At 46.3% G+C, this 18,947-nt stretch overlaps 2 protein-coding genes across 9 annotated transcripts in view; one reads left to right on the top strand and one right to left on the bottom strand.

The window, feature by feature from the left end:
* Window positions 1-665: 665 nt before the first annotated feature.
* The window catches only part of DYRK1A (dual specificity tyrosine phosphorylation regulated kinase 1A), a 145,787-nt gene continuing 127,505 nt past the window's right edge, over window positions 666-18,947 (top strand). For 4 of the 8 annotated variants that reach the window (XM_027961686.2, XM_027961697.2, XM_027961708.2 and 1 more), the window contains exon 1: window positions 1,355-2,320. The gene's annotated coding sequence lies outside the window, so the exon portion shown is untranslated. Of the gene's footprint in view, window positions 728-1,354; window positions 2,321-2,736; window positions 5,216-18,947 lie in introns of those variants that run through there. The other 4 variants (XM_042238441.1, XM_060396447.1, XM_060396409.1 and 1 more) reach the window with 2 other exon arrangements.
* On the bottom strand, window positions 1,898-3,991 carry LOC121818734 (basic proline-rich protein-like). The gene is made up of 3 exons (XM_042244063.1): window positions 3,967-3,991; window positions 2,823-3,158; window positions 1,898-2,622 (listed from the first exon to the last, which is right to left on the bottom strand). Exons 1-3 carry the CDS (start codon window positions 3,989-3,991, stop codon window positions 1,898-1,900), a joined length of 1,086 nt encoding a protein of 361 aa, XP_042099997.1.

Consider the following 18,947-nt stretch of genomic DNA (forward strand, 5'->3'; position numbering starts at 1 on the left):
TGCAGTAAAATACTGTGTACAGTATCCTTTTTTAGCACAATATCAAGTGCCACTTTACTAGCATTGGTACAAAATACGTTTTCTCAGCCAGTGACTGCCTACTAATTACAAAGTAGCTAGTACAGCATGGCTACTAATCTACCTAGGTTTTAAAGCCTGGGGGCTGGGGGTGGGGGTGGGGGGCTGTGCACACTTCGCAATATTTAGCCAGGCGGAAGGGACAGACAGAATAAAGAGAAACAAAAGCCAGAATATTAATAAAGAATTGTGGACGAATTGAGAATCTGGAAACTGAGCTGTTGCGTGAAAGAGATAATGAGGGAGTTGAACGAGGATACAGTGATCGCTTTGAGCAGATTAATTTTCGGGGCATTCCGATGGGGAAAGAAGGCTGCGCCCCGAAAGGGATGGGGGGTCGGTATGAAATCCGTGGGAAAGCCTGGAGTGCTTATGATGGCTCCGTCCGTCATTTCTGAAAGTCGGCGCCGGCCGCTGCAAAGATCGAGCGCCAGGGTTTAAGCGAGGCGTCGGTCGCAGTGGCATCCCGGAACCGGGGCGAAGCGTCCGGAATTCCTGAGATGTCTGAAGCGCGGAGGCGGCCTCTTCCCCACCCCCCGCCGCAGCCTCCGTGGGCATCTTTTCCCGCGAGGGGGGCACGCGAGCCCGTCCGAGAGCAGCCTGAGCCCGCGGGCGGGCGCGGCCGACGGCGCGCTCCCCAGGGATGCAGGTGAGCAGCCTCAGCCCCGGGAACGCAGGGGGCCGAGGGGCTTCCCGGGTCCTCCCCGCCCCCTCCCCTACCCAGGCGCGGGCGGGGCTGCACGCGCACGACGCGGAAGCGCCGGGCTCCGCGGGCGGCGGCGGCGCGCAGGCCGGGCACGCGCGCGCGTTCCCGGGGCCGCAGTCGGCGCGGGCGCGGGCGCGGGCGCGGGCGCGGCGCGCGCGGGGCGGGGCGCGGCTGGGCGGCCCGGGAAGCGGCGGGCGCTCGCGTACAGGCCCGGCCGCCGCCTCGGCCCCCGCCCGCCCTGCCTTCCTCTTCCCCTTCCCTCCCCTCAGCCCGGCCGTCTCCCCTCCGTTCCCCTCCCCCGAGCGAATCACGCGCCCTCCTCTGACACTCGTAGCGAGCTCCGAATTTATCCTTCACGTGACCTGAGGGGGGTTGGGTGGTTGGTCGGTCGGGGACGGAGGCAGGGGGGTGGGGAAACGCAGGGAAAAGGAGGGAAACGGAATCTGCCGTTGCCCGAGCAACAGGCCCCGCCCTCCGGCTTGGGGCCGGGGGTGGCGGGAGGAGGACGTCAGCACGTCAGCCGCGGGGAGGGGGGGGTTTGCGTTTTGATTGACAGTTGCTATAGCGACCGGGTCGGTCCGTCGCCATTTTGTTGGTTGGGTTTTTTTTTAAACCCTTTCGCTTCCCGCCCGAATAATAATAAAAAGCACCATTGGAGTGAGGCGGGGGTGGCGGCGGCGAGAGCGGCAGGGGGATCCGGGGAGACTGCTGCCGTCGCTGCTGCTGATCGCGGCCCAGGTCGGGCTCAGGAGAGCGGACACCCCGAGCGGGGGGTGCGGGCGCCGCCGCCGCCGCCGCCGCTTGTGCTGCTGTTCCTGCTGCTGCTGTTGGTGCCGCTGCCGCCGCCGCCGCCGCCGCCGCCGCCGCCGGCGAGCGGGCGGGACCGGTGTGAGTGTGAGAGTGTGTGTGTGTGTGTGTGTGAGGGAGCGTGTGCGAGGGTGCGTGCGCGCGTGTGTGTGTGTGAGTGTGTGTCCGTCTGTCCGTGCGGGGACTCGGGGGCGGGCGGTTCGGGCTCTCCTGGCTGAGGAGCCGCCGCCGCCGCCGCCGCCGCCGCCGCTCGGGCCCCGGCGCTCCTCGCTGCGCAGCTTTGGAGCGCGCGCCATTTTGTGAGATTTACAAAATCCACCTCGGGGAAGAAGAAGCCGCCGCCGGCGGCGGCCGCGACTGGGCGCCCGGCCTCGCCGCCGCCGCCGCCCTCCGCGCCGGGCCGGGCCGGGCCGCGCGGCCCCCGCCGCGCCGCGGGGCTCGGGGTCCGGGGACTGCGGTATTTGCCGGGGAGGGGGGCTGCCGCCTCCCCGGCCTCCACACACACCCCCGCCCCACCGGGCGCCGCTCAGACCCGCGAGCCGGGCAGCGAGACCTGAGGAGGCTGCGGCTCGGAGGCCGCGGAGCCGGGAGCGCCGGGGGCGGAGAGAGAGGCGGCCGGGGCGGCGCTGGCGGCGGAGGCCGCGGCGGGGGCGCAGCAGCTTCGGCGGCGGGAAGCCGGCGGTAGAGACTCACCGGAGGGAACGGCGCGAGCGCCCCGCCATCGTCCCGGTGAGTGTCCGGCCGCGGCCCCGCCCGGCGCCCGGCGGCCCGGCTTCCCCCCCTGCGGCCTGCAGCCGGGGCCCGCGCCGAGGCCGGTCGGGCGGAGGGAGGGACCTGCCATTTTAGGAGGAGGCGCCGCGGCCCGAGGCCGGCCGGCCGGCCGCCCGCCCGGGGTCGGGGCGGGGGGGAAAGGGAGGGCGGGCGGGAGGGCGCCCGACAGGCCCCGGTCCCGGAGGAGAGGCGGGCACGAGCGGAGGGAAAGTTGCGGAGGGCTGGGGGTGCCGGGGCCGCGGCCTCCCGGGAGCCGGGGCCTGGGGGCCGGGAGAAAGCGCCAGACCTTTTGCCTGGTCGCCCGAGCGCAGGGGAGGAGGGTGTCTTCCTCCTCCTCCTCTTCCTCCTCATCCTCTTCCCCCAGCTCCTCCCTCGTCCCTCCTCTCGGTCCCCACCAGTGTGGGAACAGCGGCCACGGTCCTCCGCAAGGACAATGCCACGGGTTACAGGGGAGACGGGCTGCCCCCGGCCGCCGGGCGAGGCGCAGGGGAAGGTCGGGGAGCCGGGTCCCCCCCGCGCGGCTCTCCGGGCTGCGTGCTCGCGGAGCCCGGGCCCTCGGCCTGCTCGGAAGTTGTGCGCGTGAGAGCCCGGCCGCTCGACGTCGGAGGGCTGGTGACCCGCTTAGCACAGCCCTCGGAGGGTGCCAGAGGGCCGCGGATGCGTAAATTAATAATCGAGACCTGGGTGTAGGCAACAAAACTCGTTGGAGTCTTATTCATAGACTTAGATCCGCCGGGGCTGGCTGAAGAAGCTTCACGCTGGGCGGAAAGGCCTCCCCCCGGCCCCCTTCCCTGGTCTGAAATAGTTAAAAATGGGGCAGAATTAGTGAGTGATTCCGACGACTTAGGCTGAGTCTGTCGTCCAAAACCCCTGGATGATGTGAATCTTGGTAATCTAGGTGCAGTACTTGAGCGCCAGCGCCATTTGTTAGTTGAATTCGGCCCAGGTTGTCAGGAAATACACCCTTTATAACATTGTTTTCGCTCTCGAGTTAAAAGATTAGGACCGTGTATTAATAACTCTCTTAACCTCCAGGTAGAAACTGTTACCCATTTCACAGATGAGGAGACTGAGCGGTGACTCGTCCAAGGTCACACAGCTGGGACTCCTGAAGCCGGGAGTCCAGCCAGCCGGGGCTCTTAATCTCGAACTTACAACTCGTTATTAGAAGTACTGGCACATTTTGGAGTTATTTGGTTGTAATGATTTAGGGTTGTATCCACCTATAGTGTTGGCGTGGAATTAACTTTTGTGGTTTGCAGAAGCAGAAAGGAGAGAATGAAGCGAGGCCCTCTTAATGAAACTAATTTGTTAGCTTCCCCCCACCCCCCAACTCTGAAGAAAACTGTGTAGACACTTTTTGAATGGAAGGAATTAAAAAGTAGTCTGTTCTGCTGTTTGGTTCCTCACACTTAATTATAGTCATCACTTAAGTATTGATGAGTCATAAGCAAGTTTTGTGCAAAGTTATTTTTGGTTATTTTTTATCTTTGGATACTTAGATTTTCCCTGGGAGTCCTTACACATTACATATACTAAGTATTTAATAATGGATATACTAATACTTTGATTTGGGGGGCTTTTAAATAATTCAGTGGAGTTACCTTTAGCTTTGTAAATTTCCCACATCTTGATTAGTTACTTTAAGGATAATTTTTTTTTCTGATATAAATATGAGACTAGAACTAAAATTTCATGTGGTAAGATTTTAAACTGAAGAAGATAGTTTAAAGGAAACAGTTATAAAAAAAGTTTACTCAAGTTGTGTTAAGATTTTTAATAGACGTTGGACTTACACTTAAAGTACCCCATTGGTTTTGGAGGATTTGCTTATGGTGGCTGTCCAAATTCATTTAGACTTCAAACCTTGCCAAAATGTTAAGGAGTTCTGTCGGTGTCTACACCAAATTGTAAAACTGAGTACAGAAACTTCTAAGAGGCATAAGCTCAGAAATTAAGTCTCCTAGAAAGAAGAATCTCTTCTCTTTCTGGTGGAGGCTTTGCTTTGAAATCTAAAAAAGATTAAGGGTTTGAGTAGAATTGAGTGAAGTGAATGGTCATTATTGGTAGGGGTGGGAGATAGACTGTGAAATCTAGTGAGATCTTTGTTTTTGTTCAGAATATGGAATTTAGGTTTAAATTTAGGATCTTAAATTTCTTTTAAAGATGTTTTGGTGGGACTTACTGGAAATGTCACACACATACATAACTGTGTCCTAGGGATTCAGACATTTAGTCCAGCCTTTTAAGGTCGCCAACATTCAAAATAAATGAAAATATTCCATTGTAATGCAGTGTCTTGTTTGGGAATGTAGATTAAAAAAAAAAAGGCAAACACAACCTTGGATTAGAATTTTTTCCCCCACTAAAATATTGTCTGATGTCTGCCCCTGAGTTTTATTTATGGGGAGTTTTTGTGTTTATGGTTTAGAGATGTGGGAGTGGGGAGTGGTAAGTGCAGCAGCTGGTATTTAAAGAATTTACATAGGTTTTTATAGCCCCACGATTATCTGTAAAAGCTAAATTGAAGATAACTTGTTATAATGCATGACTGGTGTGACCTTTGGCATACATTTTGTTTTGAAACTATACAAAGAAAGGAGATGCTGATTTATATGGAATCTTGGGTACTACCTGAAAACAAAAACAAGCAAAAGAAATAGCTTAGAAGTTTGGGATACTCAGGGATGTTTTCACGTGTGTGTTTATGGTTGGCAGCTATACAGTCATGGGGAGAAAATTTGAATGGAAATAACTTTATTGTGAGTGAGAAGAGAATTGCCTTATGCATGCTGTTAAAAACTAGCTAAACAGAAGAGGGACTTCATTCGTAACTTTCTTCTTTGTCATAAGGTGTGTGTCAAATTTTCTTTGCTTTAGCATTTGCTTTCTCTTGTTTCAAAGAACTTTCACAATTCTTACACCCACACCCCCACACCCAAGCAGTTTCTCTTTTCATCCGCCTGAGAAAAGACTTTAAACATGTGAACTCAACAGAACCCCCAAACTTCCAGAGTGTTTATGAAGAGATTGACTCTTCTCTCCCCAAAATTCTACTAGTCTTAGAATTTTGTTGTATTCCTATCAGTAATTTAAACTGTGAGCTAAGAATCGCTAGTTCTGTTGAGTTTTTTGGTGGTTTTACCTCCAGATACTTGTGTGTATTTTCTCTTTAGAAGTAAAGATACTTCTTGAAACTATCAAACATGGGCCCCTGAAACTTGACACTAACACACTAACATTGCCCAAAGTGAAACTTGTGACTTGATTACTTTTGTATGAGCACCTTACATATACTCAGTGGTTAGGCTTTTTAAAAGACTTCTTACTATGTATTATTTTGGCCACTGGGCAATGTTTTGATGGTTAGAGAAATTATGATAATTCATAACCCAAAGCTGGCACAGTTTTGGAATAAAATTTTGGGGAGGGGAGGTTATAATTTGTGTTTTAATTACTTGGGAAAATAATACAATTACTTTAAATTACCTAAAGTTTTTCCCCAGTTGCTCCTAAATAAAGAAATCATTCAAAATCTTGCCTTATATCAGTGTTATAATGTAAAGCTAGAGCTGTAAAGTTTACCATTGGTTATGTGAATGTGAAATGTTGACTTCACATGACTAAAGTCATTAATTTAAGGTTCTTATTAGATAATTACAGACAGGTCTCATCTTCTAACCTAGTGGCTGCTGGTCTTAGTTTCATTTTTTGGTATATGAAAACAAAATGACTTGGAAACACAGCATTGTATAAACCAGCCAGACGTTTGAAATAAGTTATGCTTTTACTTTGAAAACCTTCTTCCAGAGTTGCATAGTGAGATAGAATTCCTCATTGGAGATAACTTATAGTACACTGAACATGTAAAATAATGTGGTTCCTTGTAGGCATACATTTTGCTGATATAGAACCATTTAGGCTACTTAGCAATTGATTTTTCTCCCAGAGCTATGCACCCTCTCTTCTAGAAGGTGAATTTTTAAAGTTTGTAATACTGTGAAAGTTTTGCTTGTTTTAATTTTTTACTGTTTGATGGACATGTGCCCATATCTGATATGTGATGCATAACAGTTTAAAATGTATCTATACTCTTGATGAGTTATTTTTCATTTTATTGCCCTATAATTTAATTGTTTAAGTTGCTTTTGCAGAGAGGTGCTTAGTGAAATGGTTTAACATGGAATGAAACTGGTGTTAGCATCAATTCTATTTTAAATAACATCCCTGTTCATTAAATAGTTCTCTTTGTTTCTCTCTATAAAATTTTTACCGACAAGAGTTGATTTTTTGTTTGGTTTTGTTTTCTGGATATTTGTGGTTAAGGTTGGCATTTTAGCACATACATTTGGGTAAGGAGATGCTCAAACGTGAGATCTACTCCAGATCTGCTTATTACAGAGGTAGAGAGCGGCTGAGGAAGCATGGTAACTGGAGAGTGTGTTGGCCAGTGAGGCGGTACCAGGCAGAGCCACCAGAGTCAGGCAGGTCTGGAACCTGAACCAGTCCCGCCCCTCACGGGCAGTGTGGACCTAAGGCACAGTGGTTTTGCTTCATATCAATTTCTTTATCTGTAAGATGGGTTGATGATCCTTACCATGGGGTGCTTGTGAAGACTGAGATAACAGACATACATTTCTTAATTGTCTTCTCCCTTTCTCTTCAGTGATAGCCATCCTTACGGTCTCAACATAAATGCTACTTTCCCCAACCTTGGTTTTAAGTATGATTCCTTGGCCGTGTGTTCTTACCAATGGCTTTTTTTTTTGACAGCGCTGAGTAAAAATAACCATAGGTATGCATATGTATGGCTTCTGTGGTAGCTCAGTTGCTAAAGAATCTGCCTGCAATGCAGGAGACCCAGGTTTGATCCCTGGGTTGCGAAGATCCTCTGGAGGAAGGCATGGCAACCCGCTGCAGAATCCTTGCCTGGAGAATTCCATGGACAGAGGAGCCTGGGGGGCTACAATCCATGGTGTCGCAAAGAGGCGGACACGACTGAGCGACTGAGCACTGCGCAGGGTGCATATGTACATGTATTCTTTTACTGTCTGTCTCTGCCTCGTGCCGTTAAACTGTGAGGTCTGTCTGGGCAGGAGTATCCGTACCTCCAGGGCCTGTAGCGCCCGTGCTGGGCACAGAGCAGGAGTGGACGGATATGCGTGTGCACAGAGGGATGGTGAGGAACCTGTGTGCTGAAGCCCAAGCCTGAGCGCCGCTCGTTGCTTGCGCAGTCGTGGGCAGAGTAGCTTCAGAGCTTTAGAATCCTGTATGCCGACCGTGCGTAAGCCCTAGCTGCCCTTGCCAGGATTTGAAAAATGTGAAATGAGATCTCTAATGAGATGCTTTGCAAAAGTGTAAAATGCCGTATAAATGTAAGTTGGTACAGTAGCAATAATTTCAGTAGTGAGGCTACCCAAGAATTTATAATTAGAGTTTCAACTTTACTGAGTTGGTAAGTAGCTATTATGTAATATTTATTAGTAACTTAAACTTTCTGTATGCATTAGTTAGAACACAAGATTGGGCCCATGTTTTGACTACAGTGGCTTACAAGCTGAATCTCTTTCTCTCTCATGTAAGTCGTCTAAGGCTGATGTGGCAGCTCCAGGATACAGGGGACCTTGGGTCCTTCTGACTTGTTGCTTTCCTGTGTATAACGGGATCCCATGGCCCCCACAGTTCAAGACAGCTTGCCACCTCATTCACGGTCCAGGAACAGGATGGGGGAGAGAACAACCCTTCTTTAAAGACGAACCTGGAAATTGCATACGTGACTTGTTCACACCTGTTGGTCGGAACTTCGTCAGGTGGCCCCATGTAGCTGCAAAGGAGGCTGGGATATATGGTCATCAGTAGGGTGGCTGATCGTCTGCCTGAAAAATCTGTTTTTACTGATGAATAGGAGAATGGGGGATTATGAAGCATTGCCTGTCACTCTTTCAGATGTTTTGGAAGAAACTTAACAGAGATGAACTTTGGAAAGACAACTTATTGCACTAATTAATGTTTATATTCCGTATTTGCTCACTAATCATTTGGACTATGGTGTGTAAATTGAAATAGATTGTCAGTACTTAGTATATGCAGTATATACATATGTAGTCAGATTAGAGTTAATGTAACTAAACTTATAATAGTGATGGAATTTGGAGTCTCATATTACATTATTTTATTGAAGGTATTTTCTGATAGAAACATAATTCTCGATTGCTGTAACTGTTATACGTAAACAGTATTTGAAGCCTAGGCCTTTGGGTTTCGTTTTAGCAGTCCCGTGGACCATTTTGTGTGTATTTGTGTACATAACCTCAGCAAGCAATACTAGGAGAGTCTGATTCAGTATTGCAGGATCTTGTCAGGTTTTCAGTAAGTGTTTGGGTCACTGAAGTTGTAACGATCATAGCAGTGATATTTAAACATTTACTGTCCAATGTCTTGCTCTTTTTTTCCTGTGGGTTTGACAGAAGACGAAGGTCTAGGATTCCTTTGAACTAGCCTATAATTAGGTCAAGTAGAGACCTGAGGAACTAATGAGCCTCAGATAGTTTTCAGGAGAACTTGTCAGAGTTGTGGGACTCCCCCGCCCCAGACTTGCCTTTCTGAAGGTTTGAGTGATGCACTGGACTCCACTGTCTTGATTGGGACTGCAAGTATCCCTGATGCAGTAGAAACATTTTGAGAAACATTGACATAGTTCATTTCTCATCTTAGAGGAGGAAATGGATGCAAAGAAATGAAATGACTAACCAGTGCCTCGGAGTAAGCAGGTCGGGGGTGGGGGCTAGCGCATGTTTTCCCGACTCTTGGGTCGTTGTTCTTTCCCCAGAAGAGAGGAAGGAGAAGAGCACAACTGCATTTGTTATTTTATAGGAAGATCTGTCATTCCAATGTGTTGCTATTTATGTGTGAGCTCATTGCTATTGAATGGTTGGCTCACTTCACTGTCTTCTGAGCCTCTTAGAAAAATACTGTGAGTTGGTCCAATAAATATTTAAAGGTGGAAAGTTGAGGTTTTAAGTCACGTATCATTAGTGTTGGTGCGTTAGGGTAGATGAAAGGGAGGTGTGGGTTTGGCATGTTCAGAAGGAGCAAAGGCAGGCCATGTCCTAAGATCATTCGTTTCCTTTTCAGCTGATTCGCTTGCCAGTCTCACTGTGGAATTCATACTGTAGATTAAGGCAAGAGCTGGATCCCCTAATTTAAAATGGAAATATTCCTAGGGAAATAGCCTTCATCTGTTAGCAGGTTAACACTTCATCAATTAGCTGTTGTCATTTTAAACGTTGGAGATGAGCACCCACACTAATAAAAGAGCTTTTGGGAAGAGGAGGGAGGGTTAGGGCACAGTGCCCTTGTCCAAGGAGAATGACGGGCCTGTTTGAGAAGTGTCTGCTTGTGGTGTGGCCCTTGCATGGTGCTCAGAGGCTTCTCTGGTGGCCGAGGTTGGTAGCGTTGGGCTGGCCCTTGCTGGCCGGTCAGGGTTGGTCTTGGGACCGTAGATAATTTGTTGAGGCCCTCTGGGCTTGATTGAACACGTGGTCATTGGAGTAGGAGTGTCCTCTTAGCGCTTTATTATCTGTTTAGGACTCCTGTTTGAGCAGGCTTATATCAGACTTCAAAGGTATCATTTTGATCTGGGGAATTTTAGTTTTTAAAGATCAACAAGTTTATTTTTATGATTAAAAAATGCAGCCCTATAGAATGAATGGTGTCACCCACTTCCAGCCCTCCCCGCTTGTTCTCCATAAATAACAGCTAGTTTTTCCTACCAGAAATGTTCTAGACGTATATATGTAAACACGTATATACATGTGGGTTACAAAACATGGGGCAGCAGAGGATGAGATGGTTGGATGGCATCACTGACTCAATGAGCTTAGATTTGAGTAAATTTCGGGAGATGGTGGAGGACAAAGAAGCCTGGTGTGCTGCAGATCATGGGTTTGCAAAGAGTGAGCAACTGAACAACAACAAGTGACAAAACCGTCCGTATGTTTAGTGTGATCCCGATTTTTTTTTTTGAAGTGTGACATTGTGTATGTGTACAGTCTTTGTACTTAAAAAACAAATGGGGTCTTGCTAAGCATGCGGTTTTGCAACTTAAATGTCTTGCTCTGTCTTGGAAATACTCCTGTGTCAGGTGGCAGAGTTTCCCTGTGTGTTCTTTTTTAAACAGTTGGGAAGTATTTGATGTTATGGATGCAACACAATTGAGTCAGTCTCCATTAGAGAGAATTTAAACCCCCCCCCCCCCCATTTTTAGAAGTTAAAAAAAAATATATTTTGTTTAGTTTTGGCTGCACTGGGTCTTGGTTGCAGCTTGCAGACTTTCTCTCTTTGCAGGGGCTATTCTTCGTTGCTCCAAGGCACATGAAATCTTCCTGGCCCAGGGACTGAACCCATGTCCCCTGCATTGGCAGGTGGATTCTTAACCACTAGACCCCCAGGGAAGCCCATACTTTTGCTATTTTTAAATAATGCTGCAGCATATATCCTTGTACATGTAACATTTTTTGTCAGCATTAGCCAGAGGATACATATTTATAAGAGAAATTGCTTGTTTACCAGGTATATGTACATATGAGTATGTTTTGCCAACTGTCTTCCAAAAAGTAGCACCAATTTATACTTCAGTAGCAGTGTCTAAGAGTGTGTAGTTTCCCAAATCTCAAAAACACTGGCATTATTCAAGTTTTAAATCTTTTGTCAATTTGATAGGTGAATGGTGCAGTCTAGTTGTTTGAATTTGTACTTCCGATGAGAGAATTTGAGCATCTTATGGTGTACTATAAGTCTTACACTTTAAGAAAATATTCACTCTTTGGTATTTAATTAGAATTGTTTTGTGATGTTTCTGTATTCTGTTGAATGAAAAATGATGTTCTTGTAAATACTTTGATAAATTGTAAAAGGTGAGTCTTGTTCCTCTTCAACTGAGGATACTTTTGCCTGTCCTCTGTATGTGAATTGTGATGGTAGAAACTTTCACCACAAAAATGAGTAAGGTTTGGTGACCTCAGCTGTTAAGTTTTGAAATAGTTGTGTGTATACCAGCAAAACAGGACAAAGAAGACCATGACTGCTAACAGTTAGTGGATTCTTAACCACTAGGCCACCAGGGACGTCCTGACACAGGACTCCAGGTTTTGGAGATAGAAAGGAGAGGATTCAACTTTGGTGGCAGTATAGTAAAGCTCTTGAGGAGTCGAATGATTGGCTTGATGGGAACAGTTGAAAATATTTCCTAGTAAGGTCCTGAAGGAACAGTGGAAGAACAGAAGAGAGGATTACTGTGGTTCAGTCCTTCTACTAGTGACAGGTGCAAATAACTTGTTGTTGTTCATTTGCTTGGTGCTGTCCAACTCTTTGTGACCCGGTGGACTGCAGCACACCAGGCCTCCCTGTCCATCACCAATTCCTGGAGTTTACCCAGACTCATGTCCATTGAGTTGGAAATGCCATCCAACCACCTTATCCTCTGTCGTCTCCTCCTCCTGCCTTCAATCTTTCCCAGCATCAGGGTCTTTTCCAATGAGTCAGTTCTTCGCATCAGGTGGCCGAAGTATTGAAGTTTCAGCTTCAACATCAGTCCTTCCAATGAATATTCAGGGCTCCTTCAGAATGGACTGGTTGGATCTCCTTGCTGTCCAAGGGACTCTCAAGAGTCTTCTCCAACACTGCAGTTCAAAAGCATCAGTTCTTTGACTCTCAGCTTTCTTTATGGTCCAAGTCTCAGATCCATACATGACTCCTGGAAAAACCATAGCTTTGACTAGACGGGCCTTTGTTGACAGGTAGAAATAATGTAGCGCCATTAAAAATGAGCTACAAAATGGGGCAGTGGAGGAAGGCAGCGTTGGCAGTGGTGATCCTGGAGAGGAAACGGTGTCCCAGCTCACGGGCTGAGATGTGTGGAGTAGTTAAACGTGTGTGTTCAATTTATTCTGAGTAGCTTGGTATTTTCCTGAAAAATACCACATTTATTCTGTTACTTTTGCATATGTTCTTATTGGGAAACGAGTCATCTAAAAATCATTTATCTTGTGAGGTGGATAGAGCTATTACTGAGTGCCTGTTGGGCACCACACGTGACCCTAGGGCGGGGGGTCACTGCCCGCGCTGTGTGCGCTGGGGCGCGGTCAGCTCTCACGGCAGGTTATGGGCTCAGTCTAGGGCAGACAGGCATTTTCATTAAAGGCAGCACAGTCTATGAAACGGAATGTGATTCACTGGTGCTTTTTGAAGGTCAAAAATTTTGTCTACTTTTAAAAGACCCTTTGACAGTTTAAGTTTAACTTTATTTGGTATAAGTAGGACTCCTGTCTTAAAGACAAATACTGTCTGCTGAAAAATTTGTTCTTATTTGATCATTTTCCCTTGAAAAAGAACAGTTATCACTGCAGTGGTGTGTTTTGCTTCATCTTTACATCAAACACATTCATTTTTGGTGCACATCACTTCTGTGGCACAAAATACTGTTTCATTAGAGTTTTCCAAAACAGCAATGGTAGTAAAATTATTAGGATCTCAGAATATTTTGCAATCTAATTTCACTTCTTGAATTTCCCTATAATGGTTCTGTGGTAGGGTTCAAAATGTCAGGAGAACTAGGTAAACTTACCTAGGAATTGGCCTGAAGGCCCATCGTTACTCAGCAGTATTGGAATCAGCTATGCGAAGGGGAGAATTTGAAGACAAGTTTTAGGATGCATGGGATATGTTTGAAAGAAGGCTATTTGCTGAATAAGATACAGACATTTGAAATAAAGGATGTGGGCATATAGGAAAGGTCAAGAAATGAAACTCAATAGAATGGATAGGAATGAAAGAGCAAATGGATGAGCAAGAATTCTTAGTACTTAAATCCGTCCCAGCAAAACCTCTTCAGTAATTTGTTGTGACTTCCAGGATGAAGATCACACTCAGGACTCAACTGTCTGGATGACCTGGCTCCAGCTGATTTAGGTGGTCTTGTCTCCCGTGCCTTGGGATTCATGTCTTTGGATGTCTGCTTCTGGGCCAGCCATCACCCCTTTTCTTTTCGTTAACTTCTTTTTCTCCTTCATTTTCAATTCAGTTATCACTCTTGTCAGGTAAAGCAGACCCCCGCCCCAGTCACCTCTTCTTTTTTAATAACTCATGTTTTCCTGTCCTTTTCTTTCACACGTTTATCACAGTTGGTAGTTTTTTTTTAGTGCTTGTTGTATTCATCCCCTCCAGAGAGCAGGGGCCGTGGTGTTTTGCACACCTCTCCCGCCTGCCGCCCCCGCCCCCGCCATCGAAGGCATCAGCAAGTCTTTGCCATATATGGCGAGTCCTGAAACAGTGAGCTGCGTTTTGATGCTGGTCTCAAGGACTGAATGATTGCATAAGGGGGCTGTGCATTTGGAGTAAGAGCTGAACAGGGCATGTAGGAGCCCTAAAAAAAAGTGACCCTTTTAAAGATTAGATTGGAAAAGTATGTAGCCGGTAAGAAGGCCAAGTCACTCAGGGATTAGTGTAACAAGTGTGTGTGGAGTAGCAACACCTACTAGCTCTTAGAAACTTGGCATTGTATGATGGAGTGGAAGGGTGGTGCCCTCTTTATTAAAGGAGTACATAATTTTAGTAGTTTATTGAAGTAGATACAGTCCTTAGTGTTCATTTGGAGTTTTATATTGTGGAGGGAACCAGCCTGGCTCTTCTTTATAATTTTTAGCCAGCAAAGTGCGGTTCATTCAACAGTTACATCTGGAAAGTCAGTCCAGCACCAGCAGTAGGTGTCGGGTTCACATTTAAAATAAGTTCTAGCTTTGATGTCATTTAAAAAGTGATGGAAAGGTAAAGAAAGTTGTTTGTTTGGATACTTTTTGGCTTTACTTTGCCTTCACAGAACAAGAATGATTGAGGGAAAGTTTATTGTATGGATGGATTTTCAAAAGAATTGACTCTTGTAGTTAGGAAACTGTTGAGGCTTGTCAGGTGAATCATCTTTTTAAAAGCTTAAAAGGGATTTGTTTTAAAGTAGTTCTGAAATCTTTCTCAGTGACTAGTTTCTGTAGTAAATATTTAGAAAAGCAAATATTCAGATTTTATTTTTTTGGCTCTTCGCCTGGGCCCATGCCAGTCCCTTGGGACATAGCTGTGACTCACATGGACGTACATGGTACCTGCCCTCTTGAAGCTCTTCAATAGTTAGATTGAGTTAGAGCTCATTCAAGAGAACGCTAATAAAAGAAAACATGGCTTGTTGCTTCCATCCAGCCAGCCATCCCATTGTCCATCTATTTATGTATTCCTTCAACTTAGTTTTGGTGGCAACATGTCTTTAAGCTTCTTGTTGCTTTATTTCTGGTAACATAGGGACTAATCTGCAATGCAGGGAAGTAAATTTGCTTAAGATTAATCATAGTATTTAATAAAAAACCCAGTGAACAGTTAAAGGCCCTGAAGTTAAACATTGAGAGAGAAAAGAAGAAGGAACATAGGACTTCTATAACCTGTTACTTGAGATAGATGAAAGTTCTGGTACACTGATGGCTGGACGGCATCACTGATGCAGTGAACATGAACTTGGGCAAACTCCCAGAGATGGTGAGGGACAGGGAGGCCTGGTGTGCTGCAGTCCGCGGGGTCGCGAAGAGTTGGACATGACTGGGTGACTGAACAGCAACAGCAAGCTGGGACTCAGGAGGATAATGATTATAATTCCAATGCAGAATAGAAACTCAGATCTTCCACTTGTTGACATTGACAGACTTTTAAAAAAAGATGTTCATGTAAGCCAGTGAGTTTCTCCTATTAAAAAGTAAGCTACTGTTTGATGGTAACAGGTCAGTTCAGTCACTTAGTCGTGTCTGCCTCTTTGTGGCCCTATGGACTGCAGCACGCCAGGCCTCCCTGTCCATCTCCAGCTCCCGGAGTTTACTCAGACTCATGTCCATTGAGTTGGTGATGCCATCCAACCATCTCATTCTCTGTTGTCCCCTTCTCCTCCTGCCCTCAATCTTTTCCAGCATCAGGGTCTTTTCCAGTGAGTCAGCTCTTCGCATCAGGTGGCCGAAGTACTGGAGTTTCAGCTTCAGCATCATTTCTTCCAGTGAATATTCAGGACTGATTTCCTTTAGGATGGGTGGATCTCCTTGCTGTCCAAGGGACTCTGAAGAGTCTTCTCCAGCACCACAGTTCCAAAGCATCAATTCTTCAGTGCTCAGTTTTCTTTAGTCAGACTCTCACATCCATACATGACTACCACAATAGTAGCTACTATTAATTGATTGCCTGCTATGGGCCATACACTATACAGATTCATTATCAGTTATTTTAATATTAGCACTAGCACTGGAAGGTGGTTGGTAATATCTGTTTATAAGTTAAAAAACTGCGGTGCAGGGAGATAAATTTGCTTAAGGTTAATCATAGTATTTTGCATATGCTGCTTCTAGATAATAAAAAACGCAGTGAACAGTTAAAGGCCCTAAAGTTAAATGAACGTTTAGAGAGAAAAGAAGAAGGAACGTAGAGCTTCTGTGACTTGTTAATTGGAGAGCTAGATAAAAGTTGTGGTATGCTGGGATTCATACTTTGTGCCTCTAGTTCATGAGTGTTTAAGATGATAAACCAGAACATCTGATAGCTTTCTACATTTACGGAATTCTTTACCTTAAGAATCTCGGTGAGAGGGAGGTAGACGTCTTCCATTGTGAAAGGCAGTTGCTCACTTTCTCTGCATTTTTGGGACTTAGAATGCCCTCATATGACCTGGGGCCTCCATTCCAGCACCTCAGAAGCGGTGATTTGCAGAAGCAGGCCCTAGCGGAGTCCATGTCCGCATAGGAGGAGGATGGCCGTGGTGTCTCTTCTGGAGGCCGTCAGTGACAGATCAAGTCCTGGCACTTCGTTCCGGTGTCCGTGGTGTCTCTGCAAGTCACAGGGACCGAATCCTGTGTTGTCTCCACTGGACCACATCTGTGGTTTGCTGTTTGGGTGTTCTTAACTATACGGCCTTCCAGCCTGGCCCTCCTGGGGTTTTCTGTGAGTTGCCTAATATGCTTTAATAACTTCCTTTTCAGTTTCAACAAAGCCAGAGTTAGTTTCTTTTGTTTGCAGCTAGAACCTTTACTGAGATGGTGCCAGTTTCGATAATAGACGATTTGAAGGAACTCTCTAGAGTCAGAGTCATCTGTGTCTAGGTAAGAATTTGCTGAGTAGAAGAGTTCACAGTATGTATTAAATGAAATACTCGTAAAACATTTTGCGTATTGATTTAATGATTTTACTGAATTCGAGTGCTTACTCTCAGCCAGGGTATGTTCTAGGTGTTGGATATTCAGGGTGATGGTGTAGGTAAGATCCCTGTGCTCACAGAGCTTATGTTCTCTTGTGAAGTGTAGAGTAAGCAAGGAAGCAACCAACATACTGACCAGGAGTGATCGATATTGTGATAAAAGTAAAGATGGGGTAAAATGATAATGGGGCTTCCTTGATGGTTCAGTGGGTCAAGAATCTTGTCTGCAATGCAGGAGACACAGGAGATGCAGGTTGTATCCCGGGGTCGGGAAGGTGCCCTGGAGGAGGAACTGGCAACCTGCTCCAGTATTCTCGCCTGGAGAATTCCATGAACTAGAGGAGCCTGATGGGCTACATACAGTCCAGGGGGTCGCAAAAGTTGGACACAGCTGAGCGACTAACACGTTCTAAGTTATAATGATGTATGTGTGTATGTTTAGGGATTGCATCTGATAAAACATTTACTTAAAAATTACTGTCAGAAGTCTTGACTTCTGCTTTTTACTGTGGGGCAGTAACTTTCTGAAGTTATCCTCCCAGCATAAACAGCTAGGAAGCTGGACAAAACACATGGAACAACTGGTTTTGGATAGTAAACAATAGGCAGTTCAGAACTGTGATGCCTAACAGATGGGAAACAGACGTGGTGAGTCCTGTGATGGTCCAGCTTTCTGCCTGGAGGCAGCCTTCAGATTTCATTGCGGGGATGTGCATGTGTTCTCAGAAGCGTCTGACTCTCTGCGACCCCGTGGACCATATCCTCCCAGGCTCCTCTGTCCATGGGATTTCCTGGCAAGAATACTGGAGTGGGTTGCCATTTCTTCCTCCAGGGGATTTCCCGACCCAGGGACCCAACCCGCATCCACTGCGTTGGCAGGTGGATTCTTCACCACTGAGCCACCGAAGGAGACCCCAGAGAAAGGCCGCAAGTTGAGGAAAGAGAGCCTGGAGTTGAGGAAGGCCAGAATGGTTCTGATGGGAGGAGCAGAGTTCTGAAAGAAGGCAGGCATGCAGGGAAAGAGTTCCATAATCTTCGTGATCACCGTGAATGTTGACTGAAGGCTGGTCTGTGGGACTGCAGGTACAGAGGACTGGCTGTGAGTTTATACTTGGAGATTTGACTCTCCGGGGTGGGGTGGGGGGTCAGCACTTTTCACCTTTCTGTTGTTCAAGGGTCACCTGTAATTTGAAAGGAATGTAATTGCTTGTCCTTACAGAGGCCAACACTCTTTAAAGAAATGTAAAGAAAGCCAGCACTCAACAATGTAAAAATGTCCAGTATCCAATCAAAAATTGCTGAATGTGTGAAGATGTAGGTTAATGTGACTTATAATTGGGGTATCAGTAAACTGAAACCAATCTAGAATTGACACGTTAGGATTAATGGGCAAGGACATGAAAGCAGTTGCTGTATTCCATCTATTCAAAAAGTTAGAAATTATGAAAGATATAAAAAGACCCACGTCAAACTTTTAGAGGCGACAGCTAAGATGTGGAATGAGAAATACATTGGATGGCATTAATGGCAGATTAGGCATTCCAGAAGAGAGGATTAGTAAACTTGAAGACATAGAAAACTCAGTCAGTAGAAACAAATGATAGAGACAATGGAATTAGCAAACAAGGTTGTTAAAGTGGCTATTAAAGTGGTTATTAAAATGCAGGGTCAAATGTCAATTCACTGTGTTGTACACCTGAAACTAATATATTTCATGTCAAATATACCTCAATAAAAAATATAAGTAAAGCACAGGGTCAGATTGTGGTTAACGTTGACATTTTGGTACATGAATTTTTTCTAAAAAAGAGCAAATTGTAACTGCTAACCTGAAGTTGGCTTGTTGTGTAGTTGAGAGTAGTTGAAAATTATTATTTCGGCAAAGCACCAAGATGTGGCAGAAGAACTTTACTGTGCAACAGTGTGCTCATTTTTACTTGATCTGTAACAGTATTACCATAAAGCTAGAAACGGAAAGCATGCTTTTATGGCCTCACAGTGTCTGTGGGTCAGATATACGGGCACAGCTTAGCTTAGTTGGGTCTCAGGACAGCGATCATAAGGTTGACGGTGCTGTGGTCTCACCTGAGGCTTCCCTGGGGAAAGGTCTCTGCTTGTTTGACGGGTGCCAGCGTTCAGCGCCCTCTGTGATGGTGGACCGAGGGCTGCAGTTTCTTGCTGCCTGCTGGCAGGCACCCACCCTCAGTTCCTTGGGTTGTGGTCCTTTCCCATCGTGGCCACTTAACTTGCTCCAAGACGGTGAAGGAGCGAGTCTGCACACTAGACAGCTGCGTGGTCTCCTGCCTCATAACCACA

This window comes from Ovis aries, chromosome 1 (genome assembly GCF_016772045.2).
Source record: "Ovis aries strain OAR_USU_Benz2616 breed Rambouillet chromosome 1, ARS-UI_Ramb_v3.0, whole genome shotgun sequence".
Lineage (NCBI taxonomy): Eukaryota > Metazoa > Chordata > Mammalia > Artiodactyla > Bovidae > Ovis > Ovis aries.